Raw genomic sequence first — 15,133 nt, forward strand, 5'->3', positions numbered from 1 at the left:
CACAACACCCCAAACATTTGTTTGTAACAATCTTATTACAAGATTGTCTCATTCTTGTGTGTTGTGTCAAGCGTATGTGTGTTAAAATGTGATCACAAATACAGGATTAGATAGATCACTCTGGAAAATGGACATAAGTAATAATTCACAGCTCTCCTGTTTCCTGCCATTCACATTCCCTTCCTCTCTCTGCCCTCCCCTGCAAAAGGAGGAAAAAGAACTTGTAAAAGTCCCAAACCATAAAATGGCAGATTCACAACATTCAGAGATATTTCCTGAGTCAAGGGGAGAACTGCCAACAGAATGATTGTGCTTCATAAAGTTATAATTTTTCATCTTGGACGGGAGAATTGGTGATCCTGCTGTGCTAAAGCATATGCTGCTCAATGAGTCACTGATGTTTGGGTTTTACCAGAGGGTGAGAACACACAGTTCAGCTGTACCTGTGTGGGAAATCTCACCCCCCTTTGGATATTAGATGAGTATGTTCTTCCTAAAATGAAGTTTAATAATTTTTTGTTAGTATCACAAATGCTTATTTTATTCTGAAAATTTCTTCATATAGTTAATGCCCCAAAGCACATTTTGTGTAAAAAACCCCCCAATTTTAAAAGTGATGTTTAGTATGTTGCATCATCATCTTTCTGAATCTACTGAAAAATGGCTGTTTTGACATCATATAGAGATTTAAGTAATGCCTTATTTCCTTTTTATTCTGGTGTAAAGGCCAGGTTGCAGATGATTCTATATCTAAGAAACAGACCTGTATTTTAATGTCCTTCTGTACATTTAAGGTCTTCTTTGGACCCTAATTTAAAGTTGAGAACGATTGTACAGAGGAAATCATATTTCCATCTTAGTAACTCCGGCGAATAATTTCTCCTGCCCAGTTCATCCCCTGGCCCGTGCATTTGCACACACATCCCCAAGCTGAACTCATGCTTTTGCAGGGTACAAAAACTTGTGTTGAGGAAAGGTCACCTTGTCCTCTTAACTCCTGTGTTGTTGAACAGAGGCCCCAAGTTCAGCTCACAAGGAGATGCTATCTTTTAAGCGGAGGCATTTCTTTGTCAGCAGAGATCAGATGCAGCTGACTTTCAAACAGTAGTGTGATACAAATTCAGCAGTTCATTCAGCATTCATCAATTCAATACATTTCCCCATTCAAAGGGATTAACTGTGTTCTAATTAACCAAAACAATCTCTGTGTGTAATATTTTGCCTTGGTGTGTGTCTACATATGCTGTTCTGTATTATTTTAAAAAAACATTATGGTGAGTTAAAACAGGGTATGAATTACAGTGTTTTTAGATTTGAGCTTTGCCATTTGTTCTGCATGCATTTTGTAGGTGTCTGCAGTTTTCTTACCTTAGTTTAGGTGTGTAAAGTTAGAGAGGGTGGAATTCATGGACCAAGTCTGCTGCCTTTGGAAAAATTCAGAAAGGTTTAGTAAACTTGAAGCTCTGAAATGATGTTTGCTTATGCATAGTTCTTGCTAAGAGCCTGCAGTTCTTTCCCATTCCTCTGTGGTAAGGTTAACACATTAAAAGCAGTTACTCAATGCTATTGATTATTGCCCCCTTGGATTTCAACATTTGCAGGTCAGCTCAGAGGCATCACCTTGGACTTCCCAGTTCCTCTGGGGCTGGCACATCCAGTGGCCTATTCCAGAGAGTCACTTTGGCTGGAAAGCTGCACTGAAATGTGCAAAGCATGGGTGTGAGGTTCCTTTGGTTCCAAAGTGCTTTCAGTGTTTTTATCCAATAATCTGTATCAACACCTTCTGGAGGTTTTCAAAGTGAGGTGTATTAAATGGTGAACATCTAATTGAGGTGGTGTAAATTTTGTGTAATGCTGGAAGGTGCATTGGAAACTCTTTCTTGTCACATTTAATACTCTGAAGTGTCAGTGGTACATAGGGAGTGAATAATCTGACCTGTCATAAAAACTTGAGTTTACTCTGTTTGATAAGTTTATGATCTTCATGTCATTTTCTGTCTTTGATCCTTATCTTTTTTAGTTGATAAGCTCCTTGCTGTGAATTATCACAGTATATTATCCCCATTTTGAAATCATTAAATCAAGATAATGGCATTTGTGCTGGTTTAATTTTTTCCAGTATGAGTTTAGCTGCAGTGGTCTGGTTCTGTGCACGTAGGCAAACCACAAAGCAGATCTGTTCACCTGTGGTTTTAGCTCAGTACAGCAGATTGCAGGCAGGCTGCAGATTTCACTTCTGGCAGCAGTCAGCTTAGTTTATTTTAACTTTCATACATGTGTTAGAATTTATTGGATACATGCATTTATATACTCTGACAAGTAAATAAAATTAATTGATGCTGAATGTTTTTTGGCCTTTGATTGTTAATAAAGCAGCTAAGCATGTATTTGGCTGCAAATAAGACAAGCAGAGACCAAGTCACATGAGGAGAAAGGGATCTGTCCCAAATGACTAATTGGCATAAGATTACTAAAGTAAACTTCAAATAATTTTTCCTAAAATAAGAAATTGAGCATGGTCTCTAAATCTTTGCTGGGCAGTTAGTAGAAAAACAACAGGCTTGCTGAACTTGGCATCATTTCAATGCAAAATTTTGCATAGGGCAAACTGTTTTTGACATAATGAAGTACTAGAGTGCAACTTTTGTAATGAGAGATGTTTGTTCTCTTTCGAAGGGTGAAGGAATTATTAAAGCACAGCTCCAACTTCACTTTCTGCTAGCATTTGATTTCCTTTAAGTTTCAAATAATGCCTGCCAGCTTCCACCCTCAGAACAGCACAGCTACACCTAGGGCCTCGTGTTTTGTAACTTTTCTATTAGTACTTCAGTTTAAATTGATTTTCCTCCCTCTAGCATAAGGCTAAGCCTAATATTTCTCTGCTCAATATGAATCAGAGCTGGCATTCCAGATTCTGAAGACTGGGGTGAAAAGACAGAAGAGGAAAGGTGGCTATGGTTCATGTGTGCTGTAATTCAGTTGCATGTTGATGGAGCAAATGATAATGCTGCACTCAGTAGTAGGGAGAGTTTTTTTGGACCTTATTGGTAGGTCCTTTTGATCTTCCATAATTGACTTTGGTTCCTAATGTTGATTTTGGCTAGATGGTTATCTTTAAGTTAAATGTCAATATTTAGAAGCAGAGCTGACATCTTAAAATAATACGATTGTTGTGGCTAAATTAGGTTTATAGAAGTTCATGAGGAAACCCTAAAGTTTGAAGGCTAGATCATGGCAATTAATATCTCTGTTTAATAAAAGAAGATAAAGGTTAATATGAGTAAAGTTGTTTTTGAAAGCTTCATTTGTTTTTTGGCTGCCACATCTGTTGCCTTTAAACGAGTAGCAGTTTTTCACTGAAGTAGCACAAAACAGTCACCTTTTTCTTTTAGAAGCTTTACCATCATTTTTTAAGCAGAAATTGAGACTTGCATGAAGAAGTCTGGTTTTGTCCTGATTTACTCCATGCAACATTGAAACACATCCAGTGTCAGCCATCTGTGACTTAGAGACAGTGTAATTTCATGGAAGTGAGTGGGAAGCAGAGGGATATTCCACAGTCCATTGCCACTCGATGGAAAACTTGGAGTGTCAGGTCAGCCTTTATCAGACATCAGGTAACCCATGAATGTTTTTGTTGGGGTTGAAAATGAAATTAAAACAAATCATGGCTACAAGTACCTATTTCTTTGTTACATGCATGATGTAGTTATTTATGTAATATTTATATTTAATTTATTTAATATACATTTCACTGTTAAGAAAGCGTTTTGATCTCGATTGACTCCCATTTATTTGAGGGAAATACGCAATATTTTATTATCATAATTACATTTATTTAATACTTTTTCTTCTAATACCAAGCTTTCAAACTCTTGCCTCATTACTTGATAAAATGCTGCAAACTGTGCTCAGCTTTACACTTTTTTGTAGCTGTAGATGGATTTTTAGAGCAGGACGCTGATTAAACAAAGGAATACTTTACCTAATGTGTATAAACCCCACAAGTATTCAATTTTAACTACAATGATTGAGAAGGTATTAAATCTTTTTCTAGGATTTGGACCATCATGCCTGGTGACTGCAGTTGTCAGTTACCTTCATCATAAAAAATGTTTAAATAATAAGACTGAATTTGTCTAGTTTGGGCTTAATGTCATGTACATCCCTTGGCTAACCTGAGGAACAAATTGTTTTCTGAAAACAAGGAAACAAATAAATACCAGAGTGATGATAAACAGTGGTGATCACAGTTAATTTTTCTAAACTGTTGTTATCAGTCAGAGATCAAAGCTGGTTTAATGCATTTATTGATTCATCTACTTTTATTGGACAAGTTCATAAACTATGGAGTGATGCTGTTAGTTCAATTGGTTGGTTATTTTATATTTTAATTGACCCCATCACTTGAGGTCACAAATATGTTCAGTGGCTACTTCTATAAAAGAAGGCCAACAGTTGCAATATATGTACTCTCTAGTTCTGTACTCTCATTTTTGTAAGAACCTGTGAAACTAGGTTATATATATACATATGTGTGTGTGTAAAAATATAATACAATATATATAAAACATATATATAAAAATTATATATATATATCTCATATATATTAATGTAGATGTGGGTGTGAACATTTGTTAAAATACATGAAAACATTTGAGTTTAAATATATGTATTGGTGTGCTTTAAGTGTACTGAACACACACACACACACACACACACACACACATTTTTTGGCCAGTCTCTTAAGAGGCCACTTTATAACTATAGCAACCAAGTTGAGCAAAATGAAATTGCATCCTATGACCTTCAAAAGAAGTTTCACCATTTTCTGAGTTTGTTTATCAAATATTATTAATGCAGAAAAAGAGAGGGAGAAAAAAAAAAGAGAGCAAGTAAATAAATCAAACCCTCTGCTGTAAAACCAGTTAAGATTTTTCTGTTCAAACTTATGACATATCCTCAACCATGTTCTACCTATACAAGAAATAATTGTTTGTTTAATTGTATTTTAATTTTTCAAGGATTTAGTATTGTTGTTAGTTTTTAAATTGGTTATTTTAATTTTTCCTATACTTTTTTTATTCTCTCATATGACATGTTAACATTCAATACTGTGATGTTGCAAGTTTTCATGATGGTTTGCAATATCCAGTAATTTTTTTGGGAAAACTGCTCTAAGGACATAAGTCAGCCATAGTTTACAGATATCTGCATTATACTCTGCTTATAACTTTAGAAACCAAGCCAGGATGTAGAAGAAAAGAGGATTCTGGGTATGACAGGCAGGGAACAAGACCCTGATGGGCTTTGGTCATGTCTAAGTGTACAAGAGACCAAATATTTTAAGCATGGTGAAATCACATATAACCACAGGTCATGCAGTTCTTTGATACAGTTAAATCAGTCTCAGTTGCCTATTCTGTAGCCCATGGAAAAGTCTTTTTCAGAATTTTATTAATTGGATGTTAAAAAAGAAAAAATATTTATTTGCCTTCTCAAGGCACATGTGTTTAGATTTTAGATTTACCACCTGTTAAACTAAATGTATTGTTAAGGATCTGGAACGCTGGTTTGCTCTCTAGTGTTACGTTTTTCTAAATTCAGTTGTTTTCAAAGTTTTCTTATTTCAAATAAATAAAAAGAGAAAAAGAGAAAAAAAGAAAAGAAGGAATCTCTTTCAATATTAATTAATCAAGGCAAATTCAGGGAAGGGCAACAGAGCTGGGGAAGGGTCTGGAGCACAAGATGAGGAGCTGCTGAGGGAGCTGGGAGTGTTCATCCTGGAGAAAAGGAAACTCTGGTGGGACTTCACCACTCCCTACAAGTACATGAAAGGTGGTTGTAGCCAGGTGAGGATCAATCTCTCAGGCAGTGAGCGACAGGATGAGAGGACACAGCCTCAAGGGGAGGTTCAGGTTGGACATCAGGAGGAATTTCTTCACAGAAAGGGTGATCAGATGCTGGAATGGGCTGTCCAGGGAGGTGCTGGTGTCACCATCCCTGGAGGTGCTCAAGAGGAAACTGGACATGGCACTCAGTGCTTTGTTCTCGTTGGCAGGGTGGTGTTCAGTCATAGGTTCAACTCAGTGATCTCAGAGGTCTTTTCCAACCTAAATGATTCTGTAGCTCTGTGTTTCTGTAATTTAAATTCATATTTCCATCTATGTATCTTTAGCAAAGTTTTCCATACCATCCATTTATTCTTTGTTAAGTTATAAACTAAATGCTGCATATATAAAATAAAAAATTATTGTAAAAAGCTCCCAACATAACAAGCTCTTTAATTTTGTTGTTTTTTATTAGAGAATATTTTTTTCCTTAGATAGGAAAAGAGGTAAAAAAAGATGAAATATGTGTGTGTCTGACCAGAAGTGTAAATAGAATCACATTTGTGGTTTTACTGCTTTGTAATTACTTTTGGTACAGCATGCTTATGCTGTTAATACTTTGCTTGAAAAGTAGGTTAAAAGTCATGTGTTTGAAATGATTATCTACTTAGTCTAGTGACTCCTAATAATGTGCCTGTGTGCCTGTCAGAATGTTGAGCTGGGGAAGAAACACAGCAGTCACATTGCATTTTTCTGTAAATCTTTTATGAAGTAGGAGAGCATGGTTTAAGAGTATAAATGCTTTATCAGTCAGTATTGTGCTGCTGTCGTGCCCTGAAAGCTTTAAATCTAATTATGAATTAATTCAAGACTTGATCTGAAGTTGTGTGGATTTTATTAGAAAGGTCTTATGTGGAAAGCTCCTCCCTGTCTGTGCACACTGAGGTTTCATTATTTTAATACCATGTGAATATGGAGGAGCTTCCATGTTCCCTTTCCTTTAGGAATGTGGAATGTGTTTTAATTTCATTTTTCCTAATGTCAGAGTCTACAATTTGTCAGATATCCAGAAACTGTTGTCTTTATACCTAGAACTCATACTTGCTCTTTAGAATGGTTGATACAGCAAACTTCTGCTGATAATTAAAAAATTTGGGGATTTGGGGGGGCAGAGGGAGGGGACTGTAATTCCTGTAAAAGCTCTCCCTGTCAGCATTAAAATGATGGAAATTAATGAGCCTGTGTTGGATGTGTGACTGTTGAGTTACTGTGTTTCTCCATGAATTTGTGAATCACAATTTTGTCTTGGAAATAAGATGCAAACTCGACTAAGCACAGGCAAAGTGAATGCATTCCTTGACATTCAGGTAGAATTTAATGTACAAAGCCAAGTGTTTGCCCGTGTCTGTCCATGTATTGTTGAATCATCTGGTTTTATTTTGGTGTGAAAGTGTTACCAAGCTATTCTGATCGAAACCAAAGTACTCACTTTTTACATAATTTTAACTTGAATGCTGAATTGTGGGTTAGTATTTGCCTAAAGAAACTGTACATTCTGAATTGAGGTTGTGAAATAAAGCTCATGAACTCGCAGCATTCCTGGCATTTAAGAGCATTTTTATCAGATTTCGCCCATTTAGGAGAAATGTTGGATTTTTTTTTAAGAAACTGAAATGATGAGTAGTAATGTGACAGAAATAGAAGGCAGATATTTCATGTTGTCATATGAAAATGGATGTAATTTTTCTCGTGTTCCTAATTAAGATAATGTAGTGATTTTTGCTTGGAAGAATGCTTGGTCAGAGGAACAAATAAAAGAAATTTGGTGGGTGGTGCGGGGTTGAAGAGAATTACTTGCAGAAACTGGAAAGGAAGGACATTCTGTCATCTGAAAACTTAATTTCTCAAAGAATTTATGGAATTTTAGAAATGAAAATATTTAGTGACATCTTCAGTTTTGGCTATGAATAATAACAAACTATTTGTGATTGAATAAGTTCTGGCAAGAAAGTTATAGCCAATTGCACAATATAATGAATAACTTCAAGTTTATCTGCACTGTGCTGTTATCTCTCTTTTTTTTTTTCTCTAACCTTAGTGGTTCCTAAGTGTGAGGGAATTTTTTGGGAAATCTGAACCAGTTTTCTGGTGGAGAAATTTCTTTAAATTCCAAATTCACTAGGTCAGGCTGGAGATGACATTACAGATAATTTCAGCTGTAATGTTAGTGGGGAACTAACTAAATTACATTAATTATATTAATATAATAATATATAAAATAATATATATAAGATGATATTGTATATTATATATAATATGATGTAATATAATATAATAATATATAATAATATGTAATAATATATTAATATTATGTTAATATAAGAAACTGAATTATATTCATATGAGGAGGACAGCCAAACATTCTGTTGTGAAATGCATGATCTCTGTATTTGGAGATTGTAAAATCAGCTAACACTTCGATGTGGAAGGATCCTGTTCTGTGATCCACTCACTATCTAAAAACGTGCAACAGGGATTTTATTTAATGGGAAACAGTGTCCTGTTAAACTGCTGTCTTCTGTATTTTAGGTACATTGGTGCATGACTTCCCAGAGGAGTTTCAATAAACTGAATTACAGCTAGAAGCTTTAGGGGGTTCAGGCAACCATTGGAGTGTGTTCCTGTTACTTGATTTTGTTACTAGTTTCAAATAATGCAGTACTTTTCTGAAGCTCTGAGAAATGTTAACTTCTGGTAAAGATTATGGTTTGAGTTTTCTTCCTGCTTATTAATTGAAGTGTTTCTGTTTTCAAGGGAACAAAAGAAATTGAAGGTGAAGAGGAGTCTGGTTTAATTCAGCCTGCAGAAGTATTTGCTCCTAAAAGCCTGGTGTTGGTGTCCAGACTAGATTATCCAGAAATTTTCAGGGTAAAGAACTTGCAATTACTATTTACAATATATCAGGAGAAAAATTTGAGTTATCTTTTGACTGAGTAACAATGACACTACTTTTTGATTTAAAATACCTCACTCAGGATTGATTTGGGAATTTAAAAGCAAATTAGATTTAGATTGAACTAGATAAAATTCAACATCTGTGACAGTAAATAGCCCCTATAGGTTAAAGTAGTGCCTTTTTACCCTCCAAGCATCTTTAAAACTATATAGGAGGAGTGGTACAGATTTTTCTGGGCTCAGTGTACTCTCTAATGAACAGAGTTACTAGGAAAAAAATAGACAATATTTGACTAACTATATAATGGTAAATTGACAGTGAAAATCTAGTTCTCTTCCATATATAAAGAAAAATGTCCAAGCCTCTCCCAGACCAAATTAAGATGCATGACAGAGATTTGGGACCTTGGATTACTTTCAGCTGGTGAAATATGACTTATCTGAGATAAATGAAAAGCTTAAATTTCTCCTAAGTTAATACATATTAACAGAAACAAATAAAGTTCAGTTTACAGATCAAGGGAGGAAATCATTCAGCAGTTGTCTTTAGACATTAAGGATGACTGCACCATGTGAGATTAAAAGTCCTCATAGCCCAGTATTTTGTAGCTCATAGTGGCCCATAGCAAATGCAAAGCAAAGTGGGTAAGAACAGGGCAGGCTGTAGAAATAATTCTACAAAATGCTTTCCTAATTCAATGGGAACAATAGTTAAATGACATCCTGAACCAGAGGTGTTGGTTGTATAGAATTTTTATATAATTAGTTTACTTTCTTAACATTCATATTTTACAACAACCCACGCCACAGAGTTTTACCATTTAACTATGTGTGATGTGAGAAGTTGCTGTTGGAATTATTCCTAAGAAGAGAATGACAAAAATAATTGCTGATTTATCAAAGTTACAGCAGTTAAAAGGCAAAAGATGCTGTGGAACAGTTATTTCCTTTTGTCCAAAGGCTTCTTAGAATGTTGGTCTGGACTAAACTATTAGTAAAATTCGAAAGGTGTATCTGTGATTTCTCAATCAAAGTTGGATCCATAATAAAATATGTTGAAATATTAATATACTACTAATATAAAATATATTTACATTGATATAATAAAAGAAAGCAAGTTAAATAACATATGGAATTACTAGTGATTGTTACTGGTCTTAAAATGAACCTCAGAAGCTCATTGCTTAATCAGTGTTCTGCCCTGGAAACCAGTCAGGTTTAAGTCCATTGGAGTTCAAAGCACAGATGAAGTTGTGTTGATTTTTATAATTTTTAACAGTAACTTTTAATAAAGCACTTCTTACGTAACAAACAAAGCAAAAATATTACACCTAGAATTCCTTTTAAAAAGAACATACATCCCTTGTAAGTAGCCAAGCTATTTTTTTAAGTGAATTATTGCCTCTTTGGCAAGTTACTTTGGTTGGGGAGTACTTCACTGCATAGTAACTGTTAAGAAGAACTTATTTTTTTAAAGATTATATACCTAGATCTTTGAATGATTTGATGTCTTCTTTCCCTGTGTTGCAGTCTGATATATTTTGTCAACTTTTCTAGGCTTGCCTTGGCTTGATCTACACCGTGTATGTGGACAGCCTGAACGTGTCACTGGAGACACTCATTGCAAATCTATGTTCATGCCTTGTCCCTGCTTCTGGAGGGTCCCAGGTAAGTGGTGGGGATGGAGGGGGAGAAAGGGTATTTTTCCAGTTAATTTAATTTATGAAGAAAACAAAAAATAAATTCTTGAGATACTTTTGAAGAAAAAAAGATCATAGTTCAGCTGAGTGCTTTCCCTGTGGCCTGTGAGTGCTTTCCCTGTGGCCTGTCTTCTAAAGACAGCAAAAATTCCATTCCAGGATAAGGTCAAAGGGTTAATTTTGTCACTGAGTTGGCTTTTACAGGGCACATTAACAAATTAAGCAGTTTGTGTAAGTTTAGTTTTTAAATGGTAAAGTGTTCAGGAATATTTTTGCTTGCTACAGAAATTTTTTAAAGGCTTTTTTTCTTTGCCATTTTTTAACATAACCTTCATATCAATTCATTTATACATGTTTTCCTTGATGGAGTTGAGGACTCCACTGGTCATTTCTTTGATAACTCATTTAAATTTCTATTTTCATAATTTGTTTTTTAAATGCTAAAAAGTAACTCAAATGCAGTTTCCTCAGAGAAGTTAAATATTGCAAGTAGCCCACGCATTCAAAAATGAAAATGAAGTTTTCTGGTGAACAGACTTCTTTCTGCTTTTCTGTTGTGCTTTCTGTGAGCAGAAAGTCAGGTTTGTTTCTTAATTTACTTTTTATAAATTATTCCTATATATATTTGTGAGGTTTTGATAAGCCAGTTGAGTCTTCTGTGTTTGCTTTTTGCTTTCTGCTGTGACACTGATAGGAAATGATGGTCATTGTTATGAAGCACACATACTAAGGACCATAAGCACACTAGACCAGAACTACGTGTGCAAATGGCAACACTTTGAAGTCAGTTGCATACACAGCTTCCCATCCAACCTATGCATTTTCAACCCTCTTGAAATCCTAATTCTTCCTAAATCCTACAACTTCCTAATTCTGTTCTGGTTTTCCCATAGCCCTGGCTGCTTTGGATCTTCTCTTAGTGCAGGAAGTGTCAGCTTAGTCGAGCTGTACCTTACTGCTCTCCAGGCCACCATATCTCTGTTTATTCTGTCCTAGGCTTTTGGTTTTGAAGGGGAGTAATCAGATTTTATCTCCTCATCAGAAACCCTTTTTCCAGTGGTATTTGAGCCAAAAATACATATTTTTGGTTTCGGTGATCCACTCAACTTCTAGCCCTGCTTCTGTCCTCTCTTTTTTCTGCCTGTCTGTAAATGCAGCTTTTCCCAGTGGCTGCTTGCTCTGCTCGAAGGGGAAGGAAAAGTCATGCTCCCCTAGTTGTTCTTCGTTCTGCTTTCTCTCTTCAAATAAAATGCTCACTCATTTCCAGCTTAAGTTTGCTACTGTCAGATTGTCATTTAAATCAGAAATTTCTTTCTTAAGCCTTATGCTTCCAGGGCTGAAGGCAAATTATGGTGATTTAGATGTCTTGGAGCGGGAACACTCTTGAAGCATTTATTTCCAGAAACAGTCAGCTGTGAAATGGGTTACTGACCTGCATCTGAAGTGCTGGGGCAGAGCACCTCTGCCACAGCTCAGGAACTTGTTTGGGTTTACTGGGGAGACTTTTGGTTTTAAAAACCTGCTGAGCAGCAGCTAGAACTTGCTGCCTTCCTACATTCCCCACCTGTGCTGCCATACAGAGTGAAGATTTACCATACAGAAATTCCTAATTTCCCTCCAGCCCATGGGAGTCTGGTTAGAAGTGACTGCTTGGAATCACTCACTGCTTGAATGCCATGTGGATTTACTCACAGGAAAGCAAGGGTATTTTGCAATGCAGTGCTGTTTGGGATGTGATACTCAGGGGCACTCCTTTCACTCCCATTTCCTGCCTCCCTCGAGGGAGGTGTGTTCTTGTGCTGGAAAGGTAACTGAAGTTAAAATTCTACTTTAAAGTGTGGCGCAGGAGCACAGGAATAACAGCAGTGTCCTCTTCAAAACCCAGATGTCACAAGTACGTTCACACTTAATACACTCATGAGGACAGCAAAGACAGTAGATAGCAAAGAAATTCAGTTAGTGATACTGTACATTTTTTTTATTTAAATGGATTTTAAACCTTTTTTTTTTTCCCCTGGGAGTTTTATTGTATTAATAGAAATGTACTCTTAACTGCCTTCAGAGCCATAACTGTTGTGTAAATGCAAGGGAGACACCATCATGCTGTACATTCAAGGAGCCGTATCACTGTCCCCAAATTATCTTTCAAATCTCTATTTAACTTTAAATTTCTGTATACAAAATAAATGATTTCTGAAGTATGAATCACTTATCTATATGACAACAGCTTGTTCATTCTACAGAAATTAAATTTAAAAAAATTTCTTTCTGCAGAAATTGTTTTCTTTGGGAGCTGGAGACCGACAGCTGATACAGACTCCTCTACATGATAGCCTTCCTGTGACAGGCACCAGTGTGGCTCTTCTCTTTCAGCAACTAGGTATGTCTAGGTCTGCTTTGAAAAACAAAATATTTTTCTAAATTATAAATTGAGGTATTTTCTGTTCTAAATTAATTCTAATCATGTGCCAAGAAAGCTGCATGGTAAATATTAATTTCTTTCAAGTGGAAGAATGACTAACTGTGCCTTTACCCCCTAATCAGACATTCAAAGAACCTTTTGGTGCAGCCTGCCTGTGTTATCTCCAATATTAGAGAATCATGGAATTGTTTGGGTTGGAAGGAACCTTTAGAAGTTATCTAGTCCAATCCCACCATGTAGTATCTTTAAATTACTGGAGGCAGAAGTGAGCGTGGCCCCTTTATAATCACAAAAACCTTCATATAAAAAGATTCCCTGCTCCAGTCCCCTTGGACACTGTACAAACTCCAGAGAAGACCAGGGAGGTTTGTAATAAAGCTGCTGTGACCAGAAAGTTCATCTAGTTCTGTTGTTATCTGTTACTCCCAATCTTTTGAGGAAATGCTCTAACGCAATCCTCATCAAATGTTTACTTGTTCATTACAATTACAACATTGCATCACTGTTACCTGGGTACCTCAGCACTGATCTTGTCTGCCATTAAATCCTAACACTTTTAGTGTTTAGTTTTAGTCATTCCATTGGTTTGTGAAGTGACTTTGAATCATAAACTTGTAGCAGCTATGGATAAGGGCACAATTAATAATTTTTCTGAACCTGTGAACGTTAGTTTTACTCTCAAGCAACCAGATGGCCTCAGGATATGTGTTGTCACCCATTCTTCTCTCAATCAGACAGTAAAAATGGATGGAAACCAGAAAAACAATAGTGAAGAACACTAAATTATGTCACAGAAAGCAGTATTGATGAGCTCAATGCCATCTCCTACTAGGATGATTTAATTGTATCTTTCCAAAAAGAATATTATTCCAAAAGGAAGATTTTCAGTTTTTATAGTAGTTTAAATAAAAGAAAAATTGTGTTTAACATGATATTATAGGTGCTAACTATAGGTGTAACTTCATTACAGTCCTGAGGTTTTACTTGTCTTATTATGTTAAGATTCATTAGGATTCAGATTGCAGGCAGTGTTTTGAGTATGGACAGGCTTAATAATTTTTCCCCTTTTCTGAGGACATAAAGTGTGGTGTGAGGTACCATAAATACAGCAGGCTACAGCCTGTGGTGTGGTATGTTTGTTCTGTAAGTATAGTGTGTGTGATAACTAATCTGAGGCAGTTTTTTAATCAGTTCTACCAAAGGTTTTTGTAAATGCACAGTTCAGAAAATGACAGAGAGTGAGGCTTTCAGTTAGTTCTTAGGTAATTAACCTGTCTTCTGGCACCTGGCTTTTGTATGGCAAATTGGGATTGGAGTGTTGTGTCACAGCTTTAGACTGAGGAAAACAATGAGGACAAATCTTAAAAGTCATCGTAAACATCAGATTTATAGAGGGAAGCCATGAAGATGGAATGGGAATGTAAATATATGGAAGAGAAAACTGAGGACCATCTTTTTCTCTTGTATTTTGCAGGGAAAGTTTTAAAAAGTCCTCTCATTGTGTATAGAAAGGAATAATAAAACTTTCATATGAGAATTTTGCATTTCTTTTAAACACATACTGTTTAATTTAATATTGTTAACCACATGTTATGTAGGGGGTTAGTATGTACAGATGGATGTCATGTAAATTCCTAAATCTACTGTAGTAGAGAACTGAAGAGTTTGAAGTTTAACCAGGACTAGATTGTTGTGCTAGCAGTCAAAAATCCTTTACCTTTATATTTTGAATTTGTCATTCCTTATTAGCTCCCGTACGCATTCCAGTATTTATACCTCAGATTTACTCTTTGTCTACCATCTCATCCTTCTTTTCCAACAGTCCATTAGCCTTTTTGCTGTGTTTTTTCTGTGATTTTTGCTGCTCTTCTGCCTTATTTTCTCCTCCTGACTTCCAGTAAATATTTGGAGGTTCCGTTTTTCTTGCTTTTTGGTGCCTTGTAAGAAGTATGAGTCAGTAAGCTCATGTTTACCAGATGCCCTTTCCAGTCATAGTGCACATAAGGATATGAAGATCAGCAGAAGGAGGGGGAGAGGAAGAGAGATAAGGAATAAAAACTCAGTGCCTGATGCTTCAACTGGCCTGAAGAAGGGAGAGACTGAAGAAAGTGCATGGTTATAAAACTTGACAAATCTTGTCACGAGAAGCTCATAGGCTTGCATCCTGTTTCCCTGAAGGGGATCGTGCAAGCTCATGGGCAAAAAGAAAAGTTGTCTTCCTTCTT

At 36.0% G+C, this 15,133-nt stretch overlaps 1 protein-coding gene across 6 annotated transcripts in view; it reads left to right on the forward strand.

The window, feature by feature from the left end:
* Nucleotides 1–15,133, forward strand: part of SBF2 (SET binding factor 2) — a 232,027-nt gene that overhangs the window by 103,758 nt on the left and 113,136 nt on the right. For all 6 annotated transcript variants that reach the window (XM_014257906.2, XM_088057519.1, XM_014257910.2 and 3 more), the window contains exons 4-6: nucleotides 8,646–8,759; nucleotides 10,344–10,454; nucleotides 12,761–12,866. In XM_014257906.2, coding sequence (XP_014113381.1) covers nucleotides 8,646–8,759; nucleotides 10,344–10,454; nucleotides 12,761–12,866 — 331 coding nt within the window. The remainder of the gene's footprint in view (nucleotides 1–8,645; nucleotides 8,760–10,343; nucleotides 10,455–12,760; nucleotides 12,867–15,133) is intronic.

This window comes from Pseudopodoces humilis, chromosome 7, assembly GCF_049639895.1.
Source record: "Pseudopodoces humilis isolate 2021_Gansu_Grassland_sample_001 chromosome 7, ASM4963989v1, whole genome shotgun sequence".
NCBI lineage: Eukaryota > Metazoa > Chordata > Aves > Passeriformes > Paridae > Pseudopodoces > Pseudopodoces humilis.